The sequence below is a fragment of the Bubalus kerabau genome, chromosome 4 (genome assembly GCF_029407905.1).
Source record: "Bubalus kerabau isolate K-KA32 ecotype Philippines breed swamp buffalo chromosome 4, PCC_UOA_SB_1v2, whole genome shotgun sequence".
NCBI classification, from domain to species: Eukaryota; Metazoa; Chordata; class Mammalia; order Artiodactyla; family Bovidae; genus Bubalus; species Bubalus kerabau.
The window spans coordinates 45720142-45744890 of NC_073627.1; the positions used below are offsets into that span (position 1 = coordinate 45720142).

The window sequence follows — 24749 nt, forward strand, 5'->3', positions numbered from 1 at the left end:
TCGTGTCTGACTCTCTGAGACCCCATGGACTGCAGCACACAGTAATGTGATTATATAGTTTAAATACTTAAAATAGAACCTTGGAGAGAAAGTTATATAAGGAAAAACTGCCAGTCAGGTTACTACCCATAGTGAGATTTCTTTTCATAACAAATGAATGATGTGTCCTGTTTACTTGTGTGACCGTAGGCAAGTCGTTGTACTTCTGAATCACCGTTTCCTCCTCTGGAGGAATATTTCTGTTACTAGGTTTTGAGAGGATTCAATAAGATAAAATATATAAATGCCTTACACACAGTCGGTAGCCAGTAAATGTTATTTCCTCTTACATAATTTAGGCTAAACCCAGGTAAAAGTATGATTAATTTTTTCCAAATAGTTTCCTAAATGATTTTTAAGTTCAAGTCCACAACTCTTTAATTACCCACAAAGTAGGTAATTGTCAGCGCAAAGTAAAAATAAATTGGGAATCATCTTCTAAATAAGTTAACTAATAAGTATGTTGAGAAGAGTATGAGTCCGTGTAAAAACACATTTCTTTCAGCATGTCACCTTCTAGACTCTCTCATCTGAAAAGTGGAGATCATAATTCTTAATTTATAAATGTATTATGGGATTAAATAAATGTAAAGTGCCTAGTATCACACCTATTATAGTAGATGTAGTAAGCATTAAACCATGCACTGCTTTCCCCTGGTCACTGCTGAGGAACACAGATAATTAAGACCTAGTTCTTAATTTTAGGGCACTTATAACTTGGCAGAAAAAGGAGATTTTTTAAAAAATATGCTATAAACTTATTTTATAGAATATAATTTGCTATATATATTGAATTGGCCAAAAAGTTTGGGTTTTTCTATAAGATGTTATGGAAAAACCCAAATTAACTTTTTGGTCAACCCAATATAATATAAAGTATGCCACGTAATTTTTAAATGTGCTATAAATTTTTGCTTCACTATTTTTAAATCCCTAAATTAATAAGCATGTGGACCATAGCACCCAATGGTAGAAAAGTATCCTTGTTCAAAAGTAACTTTAGAACTCAAAACACATCTTAACCTGTCATCTTTAAACAGTGGTTAAGTTTGGAAAGGAACCACTTTCATGAGCTACCATTGGATGTTGTCAGTCTGAGGACGCATGTTAAATAGCCAAGATAGTGAGGGATAAATTTTAAATATTTCTGCAATAGGAGCTTTCTGTTTTGTGCGAAGATGTTCAACATATGTGTTGCATAGGAAAGTAGTTGCCTAGTTAATTTCTTATTTTTAAAAAGACAGTCATTTGTTTTCAGTTTCTTGATTCAAGGACTGCTTTGTGTTATCACTGTTTTCATGTACAGTCTCAGATTTTTGATATGCACAAAATGGGAGCTCTGCCCAGGTTCATTTCAAATCTGAAATCAAACCTTTTTACCCTTCAAAAGATAACCTGCTGCTGCTGCTGCTAAGTCACTTCAGTCGTGTCTGACCCTGTGCGACCCCATAGACGGCAGCCCACCAGACTCCCCCATCCCTGGGATTCTTAAGGCAAGAACACTGGAGTGGGTTGCCATTTTCTTCTCCAATGCATGAAAGCGAAAAGTGAAAGTGAAGTCGCTCAGTCGTGTCCTACTCTTAGTGACCCCCATGGACTGTAGCCCACCAGGCTCCTCCATCCGTGGGATTTTCCAGGCAAGAGTACTGGAGTGGTGTGCATTTACTGCCTTCTCCGAAAGATAACCTGATGTTACAACCACAATGGGCATGAGCTTTCTCTTGCTTTCCTTTTTCCTTTTTTTGATGTTTACCTTTTTCTGGAATAATAGGGCTATGATTTGTTATTTGGGAAATGGATTTTTTATAAATTGGTAACAAATTGATAATAAAATTGATGCTCTTTTTCCCTCTCTCATTTTAAGAAGTAACCTTAAAAAAAACAAAACTGTAACCTACCTAGATCTTTGGAGCAATGGAAATTTTACAAATTTAATCTGATGACCAAGAGCAATATGATCTAGGGAATTATGCAAAAATTATCAATGCCTCTATCTGGAGCTCATTCCATTTAAATCAGGAGGAAGGGTGTAACCTAGGCATGGGTGAGTTAAACTCTCCAGGTGATTCTGAATCTCAGTCAGGATGCGAATTACTAACCTAGAAAGAATTGCAGTAATACTTGGAAAAAATATATATAAATATGTAAAATGTTTCCTCAGCTAGGTGCTCTGTGATGACCGAGAGGGGTGGAATTGAGGGTGTGAGTGGGAGGTTCAAGAGGGAGGGGTTGTATATGTATACATATAGCTGACTCATTTTGTTGTACAGCAGAAACAAACACAACATTGTAAAGCAGTTATGCTTCAAATTATTTTATAAAGAAAACAATGGCTGTTGTTAGTGGGTGGAAGATAGTAGAGATTGGAAGGAGGCCTAAAGGCACTTTCTGAGAAAATGTTCTATGTGTTGGTTAAAAGGTGTTGACATGTGTAAACATTTGTCAAAGCAAATTGAATTGTAAAAAAGAAAAATAAAAACATGCATATATATAAATGTTTCCTTAAATGTCTAGCATATTTCCCAAAATAAATGCTCGACAAGGGATGAGATTTTTAAGACTGGCCTGGTCTTTAATTAAGTATGCTCTGTGTCAGTTTTGGTGGACAGTTGGAAAGTCTCTCAGAGCAATTTTTGCAATATATTAAATTGAAGATGAATGTCTTGGCTTAAATGTAAGCCACTATTTTACTTGAACCCAGTTTCTTTAAACGTTCAACAATTACCTGAGTATCCTGTTTTCCAAAGTAGAACAAACACACACACATATACACATCTTTCCTTTGCTCATGTCATATTGGATAGTAAAAAAATAAAATTGGTGTATTAGGTCATTTGGCACTCTCAAAGTCCAAAAACTAATCAGCCTTTGAATATTTGCTATTAAAAAAATCCCATAAGCAATATTTATAGAGTTCCATTACAGTTAAACAGTAAGATATGTTTTACATTTATCTATTTCAGTTGTACTGTTTCTTATTGATCTTTGCTGTGTATTCTCTAAAATAATAAAGGGAATGCAGATATACATAGTCACTTTTATTCTATCATCTTAATTTATTATACAAAATTTAAAGTTTTAATTAAATATAGTAGAAAACGACTTTCTTATGTACACCACATGTAAAGATGAAAGCATCTGCCATAACATTAGCCGTGTTTATAGATGAACTGGTATGGATTCTGTCTCATTCAGCAAAGAAAGTACCATGTAACTATACAGTTCAACTCTATGCATTAGGAATGTGACTTCTGTTAGATGTTAAAGCATGAAATAGCCTCAAATGACACACTGAAACTCTTCAGAGTTTACTTACATTTGGACAGAGATCATGTAACTACTATTGCTGAACAAGAAAAACTCATAAATTGTCTCTTTCTAACTCTATTAGTCAGTTTCTTCAACTTGTCTTTAGAACCTTCCTTGAATGCTTGGTCGTTTTATTATTTTCTTTCTAAAACAGTGTCAGACACAGTTAAAATGATTAAGTAAGCACGCATACTTCTTCCTTTCTCACTTGCTTGATTCTAAGCAAGGCCAGCCATGGCAGATTTTAGACCTTCAGTCCAACACCTTGGCATTAAATGTCAAACTGAGTTCATTTTTACCCCAGAAACTTTCTCATTGCTACTTTGCATTTTTCTTCACTAAAGCATCTATTAGTTAGTGAGTTTTTCAGTTCCTTCTTCATCTTTTCTTTCCCTCGTAGCTGTGAGCACTCCAGTAGATTGCATCATTAGGTTGGGCACTGTGAGCTCTTTTGCTCTTTTCCAAGTGTCTGATTCAGCAGGCCAGAGACCACTGCTTGCCAGAAAATCACCATTGCTCCTAGGCTGACGCTTGCCTACTTGTTTTGATCGTCTGAGAGATGAGACTTTGTTCGCCAGAACCACAGTTGATAGAAATAGAATGGTACAGATAAGAAAGAGCACGGCAATTATGATTAAGCAGACTAGCATGGCCGTTTTGTTGTTGTCCTCCTCACAGACACCCTTTTTGAAAATTTCACTGTGACTTTTGCTTGTATTTTCAATGTTCTGTACTGTTGGAGGACTGTTCCTGACCACAGAAGATACATAAAGCTCCAGTTCAGATTTAGGAGTTAAAAACGTGATGTGAGATGATGTTTCTGTTTCAGGCATGTTTGTAGAATTATCTTTTTTATCTGCTTCAGGAGTTTTAGGGTTTATGTTAAAGTTTTCATTTTGGCTTCTGTCCGTCTTGTTGTGAATATCTGGATCCAAGACAGCAGTATTGTTATCCCACAGATGGGTATAGTTTGCTTTTGTTCCAGGAGACAAAGAAAAAGCTGTTGTCATCAGAAAGGCAAGATGCAGGTAATGTCCCGTGTGTCCCATGTCTGTGAGTGTGCTGGTAATCTGTAGGGACAGAAATATAATTTGTTAACTTGTGAAAGAATAATAGTTCCTAGTTTTGGTAATTGTCATTAAAAGATGGATAGACAGTTGATAAGTTTTAGCTACAATTAGCTATAATCACACTCATGCCTGACATTTGCTTTCCTGTTTGAATTCCTTCTAAACTGATCTTTTTTCTACTAGGCTACCTATAAACAATTTAATTTCTCTTATTTTTTAAATGTTAGAAGGTAGCATTACAGATAACTACTAATCATTGTTAAACTGAATACCCTGGTTTAAGAGTTTCCTCCCTCTTGAGCATGCTAGAAGAATTTAGCTTTGAGTCACATACTTCTGCTTTTACTTTTTTGATTCCTCCTTTTTTTTTTCCTTACCATTTAAGGAAACTCCTTGCAGAAACTCCCCATCCTCTAACAAATGAGTCACCCATCTGTATAGTAAAGGAGAAATGTGACATTTTTCTTCGTGTATGAGAAGAAAATGCAAATAGTTTTGCGGGGGGCTCAGGAAAAGGGAAGTGTGGTAGCAACCAAGAGAAAATGGACCTCAAGTAGAAATTCAAGATGTTCTTTTTTCTTCCTGGGTGTTTATCTTGAAGTTTAGACTAAAGCTAGTGCTTAGGAATATATTCCCAGTATTCATGAAAGCTCTTTTATGATGATGGGTCTTCCTTCACCTCTATGGCCCCTGAGTTACTGTGGCTTTCTGAAAGCAAAGACATGCCACTTCTCTCATCCCAAACCTCTGGCATTACAGAGGAAAAGAGGCAGGTTTCTTTTGAATAATCTCAAAAGTTCAACAAAAGATATTGACCTTTCTCATTATTATTTGTGCTTAGAATTTTTCTGTGAATATTTTGACATAATCTTTAAAAATAAGGTATACAATAAAATAGAAATACAACATCAGGATCATGGGATTCAGGCTCAAGTGGGAAGTCAGTGCGGATCATAAGAGTCTCAACCTATAAATGAAAAAGTGGAATGTCGGTTTTGGGTCTGAGCTCGCTGGAAGCCAGTCCACAAAGGGGAAAACTCTGTTCCTAATTTTTATTATCCATCATAAGACTGAAGATTTAAATGCAACTGGCATATCTGTTCTAGGTACTGGTAAGCCAAGGAAAGATTCATTACCATTATTGAGCTATCTCTTTTAAAATAGTATTCCAGTTTGTCTGGGCCACATTTATAAGAGTGTTTTATTGTTTGCATTTATATGAATAGGGAAGTGGAAGCAAAAACTAGGTTATTCTTCTGTTGTTTAGTCAGTCAGTCATGTACGACTCATTGCGACACCATGAACTGTAGACCACCAGGCTCCTCTGTCCATGGAATTTTCCAGGCAGGGTTACTGGAGTAGGTTGCCATTTCCATCTCCTGAGATATACCAAATAAAAGTGCCCGTTTGCCTATTATATATAAGTTCTTCTCAAACTTAAAAGTACATGGATGTGAGTTTGTTTTTAATGCAGATTTATTCCATAGGTCTAGGAGGGACTTGAGAGTTTTAACCAATTCCCAGATGACACAGATACTGTTGCTACTCATGCTTTTTTTTTTAACTGAAGTATAGTTGATTTGACAATAACAAATGTGACATATTGTTATACAAATGAAAGTAGCATATAATAAACAATGGTAACTAGAAACTAACCTCTGAAGTAATATTTCCTATTGATAATATGGAGGGGAAAAAAAACCCCTTTCTTATGTGTTCTAGAAGTAAGATCACTTTTCGGATTATAATTTTTATAGACAGTTAAAGATTGTGCACTGACTTGTCTATAATAGTGTTTGAATTCAATTTTTAAGTTGAATGACATAAATCTTTGGATTTATGGAAGTACTTGTGATTCTTCCACAAAGAGAAAGACTTTAAATTGGATTAGCAAATAATTTCCAGCCTTTTATACTAGACTGGACTTCTCCATGAGATGCTAAAAATGATTTAAAGCAAGTTATTCTTGTCACATTAGTTCATTAGTGTAATATGTATCATAGTATTTGTACGCATTTTAGCAGTGCTCACCACAGGATAAATAATAGGCCTGCTGTTGATTGTCTTCAGCCAGATGTACTGTCATCCCCAAATAAACAAACCGTTAACAAAAATGAGACTTTGAAATCCTTACAAATGCCTAAGAATAGAGAGCTGTCTCTACATCTCTAATTTATGCAATGGAGGCCAGGTTATATTATGAAAATTTTCCTTTATCTCTGGTAGTTTTCAATAAAATTTATAATGCCTAGACATTAGTAATGAGAAATTTGTTTTTTAAACTTATTTTAATAACAGGTAAAACTTTACAATTCACTCGAGACTAAAATCAAATCCTACTTAATCTTAATTTAAAGCTCTGTGTTGATGGTAACTCTTGCCATTTCTTACTTAAATTTTACTTAATAGAACAGAGAAGAAAACAGCATACGTGTTCCATTACTAATTCTACTTTGTTAGTAAGATTCGAAAGTATTTCCTCAAACACTAATCTGTAAGAAGTTATAAATGAAAAGGCATAAGAAAAGCCATATATATGACCTACCTTACAAAATGCTTGGTCAAAATCTTATAACCTGATTTTAATAAGCCACTTCTTTTCTTTTCTTGAAGCACAGCTTCCAAATAATTTAAAGCAGAAAAGACTTGAAGAATCTGAACCTAACTCTGCAGTTTAAAAAAAAGGATATGTACAGCTAGCTTTCCACTAACCACAGATGACACATTTCCTTTCCACTGCAGCTAAAGCACATGTCACAGGGGAAAAAAAATCTCCAACTTGTCTATTTGGCCACGGCATGACAGGAGGCTTTGTAGGACAAATCCCCGCCTCCAGGGTAGGGAGGGTTTTGTGTTTAATGCCTTTTGACCCTATGCTTATTATGTATGTCTGCTATATACTTTCAAATGCTATGTTAGTATCTTTCAGAAAAACAGAAAATAACATTTCCCCTGAGATTGAGCATTAAAATCTTCTCTAAAAATTGTACTTGTATACCACAGACTGATATGATAACATGAGTTTGGAGACCCAGGATATTGGTCAAATAATAGAAACAGTAATGTTTATAACCAGCATTTCAAAGTATGGAAATGCAACAGTGGTTTGGAGAGAATATCTAGTAAACTTAGGTTATAAGAGACAAAAAAAATCTCTTATAGTCTAAGTGTAGTGTATATAGACACACACACTCCCCTCTAATGTCCTGTCAGGACCTCATACTCAATGTATCTAAAATGGACTTCAATTTTCCCCCAAAGTGACTGCCCCCTTGTGATCTCTGTTTTTATTCAGGGTGGTAACATTCTTTGTTATGGCATAGCCTTGGTATACAGCAAGTCCTTTTAATTCAAATCCTTTGTTTCAGCCTTGATAAAGACGTTGAATCATGTTGATCCTTTCTTCATATTTTTAGATCAGTTTCTTCTCTCACTGTTAGCCTTATGTATATTTTAGATGCTTATTAAACCATACCTAGACTACTATAATATCTTTTTCACTAGCCCCAACTCCTTCTTATATATGTATGTATCACTTCCTGTGATCATATCACCTTTTTCTTTTTAAAGAAATGTGGTCAAATAACTCCCTAACACCTGCAGCTGCAATTCAGAAATGTTTGTGCACATAAACATCAGATGAAAAGGTTGTTTAAAAACAATGAAAATCTCCAGGCCCCACTGCATAGATTCATATATAGTAGTTCTGGGCTAGGACAGGAAACTGTGTTTTAATGAGGCATAGAGTTGATTCTGCTGCTGGTGTGCCACAGAACATCCTCCAAGAAATACCAAAGTCTTAAGAGGAAATCTGAGCCCCTTAGTTTTGCCCCTGAGTAGTTTTGGTCCCTTCACAATTTGGCTATTCTGTATTTTTCCAGCTTTCTCTCTTAAAATTTCTCTACATGAATCCTCCATTCTAGCTCAGCTAGCTGATTCTTGCCTCAGCACATCTAGTTGCCTATTTTTCCCCCTCCTTCCCTCTCTCCATGAGGCCTGCCATTCCCTGCTCTTGTTGAGTGTGAAATTCCTCCTGCCCACTTCAGCATCTTCTATGTAGCTTTCACTGATTACCCAGTTTGTGTTGATTTCTCCCTCTTTTGAACTTTACAAAAGTATTTTTCTCTGCAGTTTCTTTGACAAGTGATTACATACTAACCTCATATCTTTTCTTTGTTCTTGAAATACTTTTTAAAATTTTAAGATGACTTAACTTGTCATATTTTTATCTTATTTTCTCCCAATAAGATTTAAAACTCTTAGGAAAGGATATTTGTTTTAGCTTAGTTTGTAGTACCACCAGAATCATCAAGTATAGAACGTTGGGCCAAAGTTAATATAAGGTTGATTTGTTTTGAAATTCTGGTACTGTATTTGGGGGCTTTCTGATGGTCTTTCTTTTGACTACTCATATTGATTAGCATTCTTTTGAATGTAGACAACATATGACATAGACAACTTAATCAAAAAAATGGGATGTATTGGCTCACACAACTGAATAGTACAGGAATAAATTCTAGGACTCAAAAGAAATGGCCGGGGCCCCAGTTTATCTTGTCATTTCTCTGCTCCATTTCTTCAGTTTTTAGGCAGGCTTTTCATTCATATCATAAGGTAAACAAGCTAACAACTCTCAGAGCTATATGTTCCTTTAATTATAAACATCAGGGAAGAAAAAGATCTCAGTTCTCAACAATTTAAGCTGAAGTCTTTGAATTGGGCCTATTTGGCCCTGGTTGTCCTAGTTTGAGTCACATGATCATTGTTGAACCATTCTCTCTGGTCATGGTGGATTAAATGAATTGACTAAATTCATTCAGTTTACTTCAAGGCTCCAAGTGGGTTATTCCCACCCAAAGAGTTCACCTGGGAACTTGGGTGTGCCTAGAAGCAACCGACCAATGTCCGTTGCCTTCCTCCTTGCTTGACTATGGTAGACAAGTTTGTTGTTGCTGTTGTTGCTCAGATTTTGAACTGGGGATTTGTCTCTTGCATTTTACTTTAGCCTTCTCAGTGTCTTAAGAACAAGTGATTTAAAAAAATGGATCCAGACTTTGTATAATTGTTTCATATTATAGTTTGTTTTCTCTAGAAAACTAATCAGAAAATAAAGGATTAAAGTAGATTTGTAGCATCTGTATATTCATTCAAAATGGTTAATGATTTGTGTCCTTTTTTTCATCTTCCTTTAGGTTCAAAACAGGTCAAATCAACGGTGATTTGCTGATATACCACGTCTTGCTGACTTTAAAGCCATATTATGCAAAGCCATATGAAATTGTAGTGGACCTTACCCATACTGGGCCTAGCAATCGCTTTAAAACAGACTTTCTCTCCAAGTGGTTTGTGGTTTTTCCTGGCTTTGCTTATGATAATGTCTCTGCAGTATATATCTATAACTGTAACTCCTGGGTCAGGGAATATACCAAGTATCATGAGCGGCTACTGACTGGCCTCAAAGGCAGCAAAAGACTCATTTTCATAGACTGTCCTGGGAAACTGGCTGAGCACATTGAGCATGAACAGCAGAAACTACCCGCTGCCACCTTGGCTTTAGAAGAGGACCTGAAGGTTTTCCACAATGCTCTCAAGCTAGCTCACAAAGACACCAAGGTGTCTATTAAAGTAAGTTTCACTGCCTGTTAGGTAAGTGATTCATTGCCTTGCTTGACTAACCAGCCAATCTACTAGACTCCCCAGGGTCCCTGTAGTACTGTATAGCAAATGTAAAGTAAGTCCAGATGGAGGAAAACCGAGCCTTCTGTCTTCATGGAGGTCCTGAAGAAGGCTGGAGAGGTGTACACTTAATATAATTTCCAGGTTGGATTGGAGGCAGGAGAGTAGTATAGAGTGGGCGGTTTGCTGCGTATCTGTCAAATGGCAGGAATATATGAGGAGTGGGAACTACCTATTGAGATTTCTTTTGATTATTACATGCTTTTTAGCAGAGGATGAACGTGAACCTTCAGGATTAAATTTGTAATTATCCATAGGATCTCAAGCTTTTAAAAACTAAAAATTTTTTTCTGATGTTTTCAGTTTCTTTTGACAGCACTTATCACAATTATTATTGAACCTGTTTGAATATATAATGGTGGTAACTCTTTTTTAAATGGCAAACATGGTATTTTGTTTGGTTGGTTGGTTTTTGAAACCTCTCAGATTTCTACATAATGAAATTTAATCCTTTTCTACTCTACCCTCTTGCTGCCATTTTCCAGGTTGGTTCTACTGCTGTTCAAGTAACCTCTGCAGAGCGAACAAAAGTCCTAGGGCAATCAGTCTTTCTAAATGATATCTATTATGCCTCAGAAATTGAAGAGATCTGCCTGGTGGACGAGAACCAGTTCACCTTAACTATTGCAAACCAGGGCACGCCGCTCACCTTCATGCACCAGGAGTGTGATGCCATTGTTCAGTCTATCATTCACATCCGGACACGTTGGGAGCTGTCGCAACCAGACTCCATTCCCCAGCACACCAAGATTCGGCCAAAAGACGTCCCTGGGACACTACTCAATATTGCATTACTTAATTTAGGCAGTTCAGACCCTAGTTTACGGTAGGTTTTTTAAAAACTCATTTCAATCTTATTTAAAGTTTGTTGGTTTTAAAATGAGATCAATTAATAAATTTTTAAGGCAGCCTCTACCTTAATACTATAAATTATTAGCAGGCATTCTAAGTAGGTAAACACATGAACTATGTAAATCTGAATAAGGTGATTTATACCAAACCAGTGTTCTTTCGGCTTTCATCTGAAACATAACAGCATGGCCATTTTGGTGGGGATTTTTTGTTTGCTTGTTTTTCTTTTTAAAAAAAAGTTGTTTTCTTTTTTTAAAGTCTACTTCTAAGTAAAATTTCTCCTTTTCTGAATTCTCTAATTTTTCCCATATTTAAAAGTACATCACTATTCAGCTCCCTTGCAGTCAAATAAGATTATCATTATTTGAAAAGGAAGGCTTAATGTTCAGTAATTCAGTAACATTACGTAGTTTCTGCAACTGTGTAACTTTAACAAAATTCTTGAAAGAAAGCTTAAGACAAATATAAATGTCAGATGAGCAGAGTTATAATTGGATCTGGTTAGGTTTAGTATCTAAATGAATGCGGAAAGGACAGGGCCTATGGCATCAGGAGTTTTGGTTTAAATCTAGACCTGCTGCTCTGTATGACTTTGGTCAAGGTACTGAAGTTCTGCAGATGAGCTCTAGTTTCCTCTTTTTAAAAATAAAGGTAACCCTGCCTTCCTGTAAACTTACAAAAGTTTAATAAATGTGTGGTAGTAGAGCATAGCATCTAGCAAATAGTTTGTGTTTAACAAATATTTCCTCCCAACTCCCCCCCACCCCAACCCTTTCCTCTCTCTGCCAGTGTCTCCACACCACTTCCCTCTTCTGCCCCTCTCCTTTACATGTTAAGATAATTTTTTGCCCCAAGTACCTTGGGACTATCAGATTTTTACAGATATAAATTCTTGGCTTTGGAAAATCTTCCCTAGGGTATAATATAGCTCAAGTTTTATAAATGGGCTTTTTAGAATTCCACATCCTCCATAATTTAACAGGAAAATAAATAAGCAAGATTTCTTTACCTGGACGGTCCTCATGGAGTCCATGAACTCCCAGAAAATACACACAAAATTTCACGTATGCTTACCTTTCATTATCTGAGAGGAGTCTGTGACACCTACTCCCAGTTTGAGGAATCCCAGTTCTTTATAACTGTTGAAATAACAGTGAAAGTCACTGTCAAAATAGCATCACTCAGAATTCCTTGGAGTTAATAAAAGATACACAAACTTAGAAACAATGAGGTTAATATTTTCATTTTAGGAAAATGGAGCTATGTCTGTCTTGAATTTCTAGTTCCAAATTCCTCATAGAAGAGTGCTAGCAGACTTCTAACAGTTATTAGCTTGAATGAACTTGTATTCTTCTCTTGTGAAATAAAGCAAACTGACAGCTTCTGCTTTTTGCTGAGGCTTGTTGTTCCAGAGAAAAAGCCTTGAGGCAGACTTATATTTCAGTGGCTTTTTCCCCTGTGTGGTTATTACATAAATATACCAGCATGATGAAAGTTCAGAGGTAAGGAAAACCTGAAATTCACTGAGCAAACCATTTGTTTTGCTGGATAGGGGAGAAAAATCTAAATCTAAAAATTGAGTTTTTTGAGCTGTCTCCTAAATTGTTTAAGTATATTTTTAGACATTTATAAGGAAGACTTTGGTTCTGATGGAACCTGGATATATATTATGGTTTGTGTGTTCTTTATTATTTTAATTCAGCGCTTTTATGTATAATAGTAGGAGTTCATTTAAGGAAAAAATGGCACGTGGGGGGAGGTACTTAATTATAATAAAAAATTGTTTGACCTCTAGTTTGTAGTATAAATTGTAGGACACCTAGAAAGCAATTTGGTAGATTCTAATGAAAGATTTTAGCATTCTAATTTTATAAGGGCCATCTCATTTCTTGTGCTCCTGGTTATAACTGGATCTAGTGAGAAGGGGAGCCACAATTTGAGTTTTGGCCTCATTGAAAATATGGTATGCCTTATTCTGACTTTCTTCATATTGACTGATCTTAAGACCATAAAATTCTCATATTTTATATCCCAGTGGAATGTCTTTTAGAAAGGCCTTATATTCGCTGTCATTAGGAGCCTCAGAGTTCTCTTCTGATTATGTGCAGAATTTTCCTTTAAAAAAATATGATTGCGGGGTATTTGGGATTTACCATAGAATTACAAAATCTTACCTCTGATTGATCATAAAATTTTAAAATAGTTAATCTATGCTTGGTAACAGAATCATAAGTTGTATGTTATGAAAATTTTGAAATTATAAGAAAAAAGTTTAAAACAACTTAATTTGTGTTTTCTCCTAGGTCAGCTGCCTATAATCTTCTGTGTGCCTTAACTTGTACCTTTAATTTAAAAATTGAGGGCCAGTTACTAGAGACGTCAGGTTTATGTATCCCAGCCAACAACACCCTCTTTATTGTCTCTATTAGTAAGACCCTGGCAGCCAATGAGCCACACCTCACCTTAGAATTTTTGGAAGAGTGTATTTCTGGATTTAGCAAATCTAGTAAGTAATGATTTTTTTTTAATACTAACAACAATTCTAAGAAGATTCAAAGACAGTCCTTTCATTTCAAAATTTGCCAATGAAATCTTTAGTATATTTCTTATTTTTATTTTTTGTCTTACTGAAGAAACTTTGTGGTAGATCACATTGAGAAGTCCACAAAAATTTGGCAATACATGTACAGTGGGAAGATTTTGATATCGTCTATGTCTCTGCACCACTTACAAAGTGTTTTCATACCGTGTTTGAGATTAGCGTATTTCTCTTCTTAGCAGGTTATTCCAAATGTGTAAAATATCCATGTTGTCCCCTTGATTTTAGGGGGTAGTCATTTTCTCTTTACTTCAGGTTGAATTTGAACTGTGATTTTATTGTTTATGTATAGTTCATGGAGAATGCAGTGGCACAAAATACAAGGTCCAGAGTCAACTCCTGACTTGCCTTTCGTAAATGTAAATTTAACATCTATTCTTTATGTCTATCCATCTTCAGACCCTGTAGTAATATAAATGTTGCTCTTCTTCCAGCTTATTTCCTGACATTTTCTTCCCCTCCCTTTCTCTCTCCATAATACATAAAACTTTTTAATACACTCAAACACATTTCTTGACTTTTCTGTGTTAATTGAAAGCTTTGGAAATTCAGTAAGACCAGATCACTGTGTATTTTTACAGCAAGAGATGTAGGATTATAACTCTAAAAAGAAAACATGTAAAACTGACAAAACAAGACATGTATAAAGCTTTATTAAGACAATATTAACAAAGGTTTGAGTGAATGGACACATGTATTGTGTTCCTGGATGAACAGTTCTTACCAGATTATTATAATTCAATTCAGTCCCTTCAAAATTGCTGTGAGAGTTGAGGATTAAGAATGAGGTAGAGCTTTAAATGATTATGCTATGCATTTCACTTGAAGGTACAACAGCTAAGAAAATATTGAAAGGAAAGAAAAACTGAGAGGGGCTTGTAGTCAAAGCTAAGGTTTTTCCAGTAGTCAAGTATGGATGTGTGAGAGTTGGACCATAAAGAAAGCTGAACGCTGAAGAATTCATGCTTTTGACTATGGTGTTGGAGAAGACTCTTGAGAGTCCCTTGGACTGCAAAGGAGATCAAACCAGTCAATCCTAAAGGAAATCAGTCCTGAATATTCATTGGAAGGACTGATGCTGAAGCTGAAGCTCCAAGCCTTTGGCCACCTGATGCAAAGAACTGAGTCATTAGAAAAGACCATGATGCTGGGAAAGATTGAAGGCAGGAGGAGAAGGGGACAACAGAGAATGAGATGGTTGAATGGCATCACCGACTCAATGGACCTGAGTTTGAGCAAACTCTGGGAGTTGGTGATGGACAGGGAGGCCTGGTGTGCTGCAGTCCATGGAGTTGCAAAGAGTAGGACACAACTGAGTGACTGAACTGAACAGTAATTAAAATGAGTATTCAAAAATCAGCAATCAGATCACTTTAAGAAAAGCATATTGATAAAGAAGTAACATAGACTAATAGGGGGAAGATTATATCACTTCAGAAATGAGGCTGAGAAATGAATCAAGTTGGGTCTTCATCTTAACCCCAAACCACAAGATGATGCCAAAATAAGTTCTAATTATTTTTAAGAATTGAATATAAAAACTGGAACCATTTAAGAAAGAGGAATAATGTTTGATTGCTTTCTGGGTGAGTAAGGACTTATGAAGCAAAAAAAGTAATAGATTGAAGCAAAGGAAATGGTGAAAGTTCACTAACAAACTTGAAGAAATTCAAACTGAAAGAATTGTTGTTCAGTCACTCAGTCGTGTCCAAATCTTTGCAACCCCATGGACTGCAGCACACCAGGTATCCTTGTCCTTCACCATCTCCTGGAGCCTGCTCAAACGCATGTCCATCGATTCGGTGATGTCATCCAACTGTCTCATCCTCTGTCATCCCCTTCTCTTCCTGCCTTCAATCTTCCCCAGCATCAGAGACTTTCTAATGAGTCAGTTCTTCACAGCAGGTGGCCAAACTTTCGGAGCTTCAGCGTCAGCATCAGTCCTTCCAATGAATATTCAGGACTGATTTCCTTTAGGATTGACTGGTTTGATCTCCTTTGCAGTCCAAGGGACTCTCAAGAGTCTTCTCCAACACCACAGTTAAGAAGCACCAGCTCTTCAGTGCTCAGCCTTATTTATAGTCCAACTCTTATATCCATACTTGACTACTAGAAAAACCATAGCTTTGACTATATGGACCTATGTTGGCAAAGAAAGATTTTAAAAAATTCAGTGTTGATGTCTTTGGAATTGTTAACAGGAGCAAGTTTTCTACAAAGTAGTTTGGACGTGGATATGGAGAACCTTAAAGATGTTTACAGCTCTTGGACTCATAATTCCTAAGGAATTTATCCTAAGGAATTAATGTCCATATGTTTATCATAGCATTATTCTTTATTTAGGTTTTTAAAATACAGGTGTATCTTATCATCAATAAAGTGCCAGAATCTTAAATAATTTGATGAATTTTTACATGTGAATACATTACAAAACTGTCTCCCAGGTCAAGATATGGAACATTTCCAGCATCCAGAAATTTCCTCTCTGGCAATCCATTCCCCACCAAGAGTAACCACTGTTATCACCTCTGTTGCCAGAGATTTATTTTCCATACTTTTGTGCTTCACTTAACATTACTTACAATAACAAAACGCTGAAGCAATCTAAAAGTAAACACTGAAGAGCCAATTACATTATTCGTCTATGTAATCTTCATATCATGAAATAATATGAGGCCATTAAAAATGTTTTTGGTACAGAATTTCAATTTGGGAAGATTAAAATGTTCTGGAATGGATAGTGGTGATGGTTGCACAACAATGTGAATATACTTAATTCCTATGAACTGTACACATTAAAATGGCAGGTTTTATGCTATATATGGAGAAGGCACTGGCACCCCACTCCAGTACTCTTGCCTGGAAAATCCCATAGATGGAGGAGCCTGGTAGGCTGCAGTCCATGGGGTCGCAAAGAGTCGGACACGACTAAGCGACTTCACTTTCACTTTTTACTTTCATGCATTGGAAAAGGAAATGGCAACCCACTCCAGTGTTCTTGCCCGGAGACTCCCAGGGACGGCGGAGCCTGGCGGGCTGCCGTCTATGGGGTCGCACAGAGTCGGACACGACTGAAGCGACTTAGCAGCAGTAGCAGCAGCATGCTGTGTGTATACATATATATATATATAAACATGATTAACAAATGCTTTGGGTACTCTTGGTGAAGTTATATAGAGGAATCTTTGCATTAATTTTGTATCTTTTTGTAAGTTTGGAGTGACTTCAAAATGAAAAGTTACAAATTGTCCTTCCTTGAAAAATTTTTAATGTTGAGTAAATGTTGAGTGAAATAAACATTCAAAGCATACTGTGTGCAGAAACCAACACAATATTATAAAGCAATTATCCTCCAATTAAAAATAAATAAAAAAACATATTCTGTATGTAGCATAACCCTAATTTTTGTGGAGAAGTTGGGATGGGTTACATACAGTATCTCTGCATAGATTTGAAAGCCTATGGAGAAGTCAAGTGAGACACCAGTATATTGATATCAGTTTCATTTTTATGATAATACTCTGTTTATCAAAGTTCCTATGATTACCAATATTCCTTATAAATGAGAATAAAGTGAGAAAATTTTTAACTAGAAGAGAAGCTATTAAAAGGGAGAAAAGTAAGATAAAACTTTTCAAAAATTGGCTTAATGACTTTGGAGATTATTTTCTTTAAGGCTTGTTCTCTTTCTTCATCTCTGTCTTCAGTAATATATTTGCCAAGTCTCTTTTCTCCAGGCCTGATTCTAGGTTATGGTCTTTTCCTTTTACCTTTTTTTCTCCCAATCTTTTATTTTGAAATAATTGTTGATGTCATTTTTGTGGACCATCTGTGCTAATAATGTAATCTTCCCCCCCAGGTATTGAATTGAAACACCTTTGTTTGGAGTACATGACTCCATGGCTGTCAAATCTAGTACGTTTTTGTAAGCACAACGATGATGCCAAGCGACAGAGAGTTACTGCAATTCTTGATAAGCTGATAACAATGACCATAAACGAGAAACAGATGTATCCATCTATTCAAGCAAAAATATGGGGGAGCCTTGGGCAGGTATTGAGTTTTCTCAAATATATATCTAGTACCTCCTTGGTACAGATATTAATCTGATACCCACATTGTGCAAAGCACTGCACTAGGGATATAGCTATAGAAAAGACAGTTCCCTTTTTCAAAAAGCATGCCAGACACCCACCTAATCCCTGATCCACTTCAGAACTATAGGAGTCTGTGTCTCAGAACTAGAGAAAAACTAATTATTTTAGCACTCTTCTCCATAGCATTGTTACAGTCGCCCCACAGAATCCTCAATGTGCAGAACCCGCAGGTGTTGAGGGCCAACTGTACTATGCCATTTCTTAAGTGAGGGACTTATATATGCAGAGGGTCCTGGAACTAATCTCCACGGACACCAAGGGATGGCTGCATGTAGAATTTAACTGAAAATCTGATACTGTTTCTGACAAGTAGTGCATTATAGTACATTCTAGTATCCTGTATGCCACAGGTGTCAGTAAATGTTTGCTAATGATGCTATTTGGGCCTCCTGCTCTCACTTATAGTTCTATTTTAAGAATGCCAATATTAAAATAGTATAATGTAATTTCTATCTGACAAGAATTATTCTACCATTTCTTCAAAGTAATCACTTAAGGAGGCAATACCCTTATTCAGATAATGCTGCGAATCCTCCACATTATTTTAAATGACCTTGGAGCCAGTTTTGTAGCTCTACAAAACATTTCAATACTTGATGTCATTTCTTATATTTTAAAATAATTGTACCTAATACTGCTGATACACTATTGTCTTAGAGAACAGAGGTGCTTTAAAAGTGAATGAAAATAATATATGTAGAGATTTAAAATTTTTGAATACCAGTCTCTGAAGGAATTGAGTGACTGTTCTCATCCTTTTCTGGATATTTTATGATAAATTTCTGACAAGTCTCTAAATAAAACCTAGTGTTTTGGAGGCCTCAGGTAAACCAGAATTTTCATGTTGATTGGACTGCTCCTTGAATTAATTTTAAGTTAAAAACTAAGTTGGTAGAATGGCTAAAACATAAGTTAATCTTTCCCTCTTCCACTAGATCACAGACCTCCTTGATGTTGTACTAGACAGTTTCATCAAAACCAGTGCAACGGGTGGCTTAGGATCAATAAAGGCTGAGGTGATGGCAGATACCGCTGTAGCTTTGGCTTCTGGAAATGTGAAATTGGTTTCAAGCAAGGTAATCACTTTTCCTTTGCCTTCTGGGCTACTATGGTTTGATATATCTGTTTTGGGTTTTTTTATCAGGAGGTTTTTTGTTTTATAACAATCATTTTAAAAAGAAATTTTTTGTGATAAAACTTTTTAGCTCCCTTTTAAAAATTTTTTTTGCTTCTTTACAGGTTATTGGAAGGATGTGCAAAATAATTGACAAGACATGCCTATCTCCAACTCCTACTTTAGAGCAACATCTTATGTGGGATGACATTGCCATTCTGGCTCGCTACATGCTAATGCTGTCCTTCAACAATTCCCTCGACGTGGCAGCTCATCTCCCCTACCTCTTCCACGTTGTTACTTTCTTAGTAGCAACAGGGCCACTCTCCTTGAGAGCTTCCACACATGGATTGGTCATTAACATCATTCACTCTCTGTGTACTTGTTCACAGCTTCATTTTAGTGGTAAGTTCTAGGAAAGCACTGTGTGTTTTTACCAAATCCTTTCCCCATTTTATACCTATAACAACGCCTGACTTAGCCTAGATTACCTATTTATTTATTAATATTACAATGCCTTCACACCAAGTTGCTTATTTAGATCTATAGAAATGACATGAAATACAGTCGAAATAGAAAAAGAATGAATTACTTTCTTTCCATCTCAAGCCACAGCTGAGATGTTCTATGCACATTTTTCATGGAAACTCTAGTAGAGTTTCCATAAAGCAAAAATTTTTTTTTTTAAGTTATAACCTAAGCTAAAAACTCAGCACTGGTTGACAGTGTTGCTTTCCTAGTACGAATATGTTCAGTTCAGTTCAGTTCAGTTGCTCAGTTGTGTCCGACTTTTTGTGACTCCATGAATCGCAGCACGCCAGGCCTCCCTGTCCATCACCAACTCCCAGAGTTCACCCAGACTCATGTCCATCGAGTCAATGATGCCATCCAGCCATCTCATCCTCTGTCGTCCCCTTCTCCTCCTGCCCCCAATCCCTCCCAGCATCAGAATCTTCTCCAATGAGTCAACTCTTCGCATGAGGTGGCCAAAGTACTGGAGTTTCAGCTTTAGCATCATTCCTTCCAAAGAAATCCCAGGGCTGATCTCCTTTAGAATGGACTGGCTGGATCTCCTTGCAGTCCAAGGGACTCTCAAGAGTCTTCTCCAACACCACGGTTCAAAAGCATCAATTCTTCGGCACTCAGCCTTCTTCACAGTCCAACTCTCACATCCATACATGACCACAGGAAAAAACATAGCCTTGACTAGACGAACCTTTGTTGGCAAAGTAATGTCTCTGCTTTTAAATATGCTATCTAGGTTGGTCATAACTTTCCTTCCAAGGAGTAAGCGTGTTTTAATTTCATGGCTGCAGTCACCATCTGTAGTGATTTTGGAGCCCAGAAAAATAAAGTCTGACACTGTTTCCACTGTTTTGCCATCTATTTGCCACGAAGTGATGGGACCGGATGCCATGATCTTCGTTTTCTGAATGTTGAGCTTTAAGCCAACTTTTTCACTCTGCTCTTTCACTTTCATCAAGAGGCTTGAGTTCCTCTTCACTTTCTGCCAAAGGGTGGTGTCATCTGCCTATCTGAGGTTATTGATATTTCTCCCGGCAATCTTGATTCCAGCTTGTGTTTCTTCCAGTCCAGTGTTTCTCATGATGTACTCTGCATATAAGTTAAATAAGCAGGGTGACAATATACAGCCTTGACATACTCCTTTTCCTATTTGGAACCAGTCTGTTGGTCCATGTCCAGTTCTAACTCTTGTTTCCTGACCTGCATACAAATTTCTCAAGAGGGAGATCAGGTGGTCTGGTATTCCCATCGCTTTCAGAATTTTCCACAGTTTATTGTGATCCACACAGTCAAAGGCTTTGGCATAGTCAAGAAAGCAGAAATCGATGTTTTTCTGGAACTCTCTTGCTTTTTCCATGATCCAGCGGATGTTGGCAATTTGATCTCTGGTTCCTCTGCCTTTTCTAAAACCAGCTTGAACATCAGGAAGTTCACGGTTCACATATTGCTGAAGCCTGGCTTGGAGAATTTTGAGCATTACTTTACTAGCGTGTGAGATGAGTGCAATTGTGTGGTAGTTGGAGCATTCTTTGGCATTGCCTTTTTTTGTGATTGGAATGAAAACTGACCTTTTCCAGTCCTGTGGCCACTGCTGAGTTTTCCAAATTTGCTGGCATATTGAGTGTAGCACTTTCACAGCATCATCTTTCAGGATTTGAAAGCGCTCCACTGGAATTCCATCACCTCCACTAGCTTTGTTCGTAGTGATGCTTTCTAAGGCCCACTTGACTTCACATTCCAGGATGTCTGGCTCTAGGTCAGTGATCACACTGTTGTGATTATCTGGGTTGTGAAGATCTTTTTTGTACAGTTCTTCTGTGTATTCTTGCCATCTCTTCTTAATATCTTCTGCTTCTGTTAGGTGCATACCATTTCTGTCCTTTATCGAGCCCATCTTTGCATGAAATGTTCCCTTGATATCTCTAATTTTCTTGAAGACATCTCTAGTCTTCCCCATTCTGTTGTTTTCCTCTATTTCTTTGCATTGATCGCTGAAGAAGGCTTTCTTATCTCTTCTTGCTATTCTTTGGAACTCTGCATTCAGATGCTTATATCTTTCCTTTTCTCCTTTGCTTTTTGCTTCTCGTCTTTTCACAGCTATTTGTAAGGCCTCCCCAGACAGCCATTTTGCTTTTTTGGATTTCTTTTCCATGGGGATGGTCTTGATCCCTGTCTCCTGTACAATGTCACGAACCTCAGTCCATAGTTCATCAGGCACTCTATCTATCAGATCTAGGCCCTTAAATCTATTTCTCACTTCCACTGTGTAATCATAAGGGATTTGATTTAGATCATACCTGAATGGTCTAGTGGTTTTCCCTACTTTCTTCAATTTAAGGCTGAATTTGGCAATAAGGAGTTCCTGGTCTGAGCCACAGTCAGCTCCTGGTCTTGTTTTTGCTGACTGTATAGAGCTTCTCCATCTTTGGCTGCAAAGAATATAATCAATCTGATTTCAGTGTTGACCATCTGGTGATGTCCATGTATAGAGTCTTCTCTTGTGTTGTTGGAAGAGGGTGTTTGTTATGACCAGTGCATTTTCTTGGCAAAACTCTGTTCGTCTTTGCCCTGCTTCATTCTGTATTCCAAGGCCAAATTTGCCTGTTACTCCAGATATTTCTTGACTTCCTACTTTTGCATTCCAGTCCCCTATAATGAAAAGGACATCTTTTTGGGGTGTTAGTTCTAAAAGGTGTTGTAGGTCTTCATAGAACCATTCAACTTCGGCTTCTTCAGCGTTACTGGTTGGGGCATAGATTTGGATTACTGTGATATTGAATGGTTTGCCTTGGAAACGAACAGAGATCATTCTGTCATTTTTTAGATTGCATCCAAGTACTGCATTTCTGACTCTTTTGTTGACCATGATGGCTACTCCATTTCTTCTGAGGGATTTCTGCCCACAGTAGTAAATATAATGGTCATCTGAGTTAAATTCACCCATTCCAGTACATTTTAGTTCGCTGATTCCTAGAATGTCAACATTCACTCTTGCCATCTCTTGTAGATAGGGAGTTAATTGATGAACATGAAGCTAATGTATCCAGAGGGTTGATTTAGGGAGCATTGTTAGGTAATTTGATATGATATTCAAATTTTATAAATTCATAATAAAATATGTGACACTAGAATTTTTTTTTTTAATTGTATCTTTAAAGTCTTTACTTGTTCCTTTTGTCTTTTATAGAAGAGACCAAGCAAGTTTTGAGACTCAGCTTGACAGAGTTCTCATTACCGAAATTTTACCTGCTGTTTGGCATTAGCAAAGTCAAGTCAGCTGCTGTCATTGCCTTCCGCTCCAGCTACCGGGACAGGTCATTCTCTCCTGGCTCCTATGAGAGGGAGACTTTTGCTTTGACATCCTTGGAGACAGTCACAGAGGCTTTGTTGGAGATCATGGAGGTATAGAAGGCAAAATGATAAGAAGCTAAACTCATTTTTAAAAATCCACTGGTACTGTACAGAAGAAATACTGTTTTATTTTGTTTTGCACTTAATGCTTAAATAAAAACATTCCCATAGACTGTGTTTAGAATTTTCTAGAAACATTTATGAACATAAATATATTTAGAGTATCTTTTTTTTAGGCATGTATGAGAGATATTCCAACATGCAAGTGGCTGGACCAATGGACAGAACTAGCACAAAGGTATGTCCCACATTTAAGTTGCAAAAGTATGTGTACTGTTGAAAAGATAGATATTACTGCATAATTGATATTCTAAGTAATTATTCTATGTATTTATATGTATATATATAAACACAAAGGTTTTCATAAGCTCTTTGAATTTTTTAATTTGTAGATTTGCATTCCAGTATAACCCATCCCTGCAACCGAGAGCTCTTGTTGTCTTTGGCTGTATTAGCAAACGAGTATCTCATGGGCAGATAAAGCAGATTATCCGTATCCTCAGCAAGGTACTTCCCCCTCTCTTCCCAAATATTTGTGGTTCCCAAGTTGTAAAGTATATCTTGAATTTTTCTAAGGGACATTTAAATTTGAATTTAATAAAGTATCTTATATGTTGTTTATTGAACCTTTAAAAATGGGTTTTGATTATTTAGTATAATTCTTTGAAGTAAAGCCTCTCTAGAGAAGATATCTTAAAAAAATTAAGTATTTCTTTTGGCAGAAGGTACTCTTACTGTTTTATTATAAGCATTTAACTAGATGGTAAGACGAGCCTTACCTTTCTAAGGTGGCTCAGTGGTAAAGAATCTACCTGCAATGCAGGAGAGGCGGGTTTGATCCCTGGATGGAGCAGATTGCCTCGAGAAGGAAATGGCAACTCACTCCAGTATTCTTGTCTGAGAAATCCCGTGGACTGAGGAGCCTAGTGGGCTATAGTCCATGGGGTCGCAAAGAGTCGGACATGACTTAGCAACTGAACAACAACAACAAAGACTAGCCGTATATAAAATTATGTAATTTGTAATTGCTATAACAATGCCTGACTTACTATATTAGCATATAATATAGAAATACTTCTTAAAAAGATTCCAAATGTGCTTACTAGCTACCAAGATCACCACAGCATTGGAAATAATCCTCGCACTTATTAAATAAAGAATTGTTCTGAAATAATTCTGAAAATCAGTTTAGGAGTAAATGTTTTGTTTCAATGAAAGTAACATAAAGAATTCTGTTTCTCTAAAAGGCTCTTGAGAGTTGCTTAAAAGGACCTGATACTTACAACAGTCAAGTTCTGATAGAAGCTACAGTAATAGCACTAACCAAATTACAACCACTTCTTAATAAGGTAATTACTGTGTAGAAAACGAGTGCATTTATTTTGGGTGTTAGTGTTAAATGTTATTTTCTTTCAAAGAGTTCAGAAAATAAGATGGATAGAGAAATTATAAAGAAAAAGCTATAGTTAAAGTAGAATGTCTTACCTTAAAATTCAGTTGTTTTATTTACATTAGAGGAAGAATAAGGATGGAGAATATGTTCTTAAGTGCTTGGGTATTGTCTTATCAGTGCTTAAAGGAAAGATGGATATATATGCTTAATTCTTTCATCCAGTTGAGCATCTGCTATGTGCCAAGTACTGTTTTAGGTGCTAGAGATATAATACTGAACAAAGCCAATAAAATTATCTGCCTTCATGGAACTTTTATTCTGGAATGAATGTGAAAGTTGAGGAGTGGCTAGATAATAAAGTGATTAAAATACATGATACATTAGTTGGTGATCATTGTTGTGGAGAAATGTAGAGCTGGGGTAAAGCACACCTGATAATCAAAGGAGTTTGGGTGCTAAGTGAAGATAATGTTTAAAGGGAATAAGATAATAGTAGCCACTGTTTTAGGATGATCTGAGCTCATCTCAGCTTTGTGACCTTAGG

At 36.6% G+C, this 24749-nt stretch overlaps 2 protein-coding genes across 6 annotated transcripts in view; one reads left to right on the plus strand and one right to left on the minus strand.

Annotated features, from left to right (window-relative positions):
- The window catches only part of NF1 (neurofibromin 1), a 262407-nt gene that overhangs the window by 197944 nt on the left and 39714 nt on the right, over positions 1-24749 (plus strand). For all 5 annotated transcript variants that reach the window (XM_055577184.1, XM_055577188.1, XM_055577185.1 and 2 more), the window contains 10 exons: positions 9611-10043; positions 10640-10980; positions 13310-13512; positions 17465-17658; positions 18698-18838; positions 19002-19281; positions 22589-22803; positions 22989-23050; positions 23205-23319; positions 24060-24161. In XM_055577184.1, the coding sequence (XP_055433159.1) occupies positions 9611-10043; positions 10640-10980; positions 13310-13512; positions 17465-17658; positions 18698-18838; positions 19002-19281; positions 22589-22803; positions 22989-23050; positions 23205-23319; positions 24060-24161 (2086 nt within the window). The remainder of the gene's footprint in view (positions 1-9610; positions 10044-10639; positions 10981-13309; positions 13513-17464; positions 17659-18697; positions 18839-19001; positions 19282-22588; positions 22804-22988; positions 23051-23204; positions 23320-24059; positions 24162-24749) is intronic.
- Positions 2958-7117, minus strand: EVI2A (ecotropic viral integration site 2A). The gene is made up of 2 exons (XM_055577192.1): positions 6964-7117; positions 2958-4418 (listed from the first exon to the last, which is right to left on the minus strand). Exon 2 carries the CDS (start codon positions 4395-4397, stop codon positions 3699-3701), a length of 699 nt encoding a protein of 232 aa, XP_055433167.1. The 5' UTR covers positions 4398-4418; positions 6964-7117; the 3' UTR covers positions 2958-3698.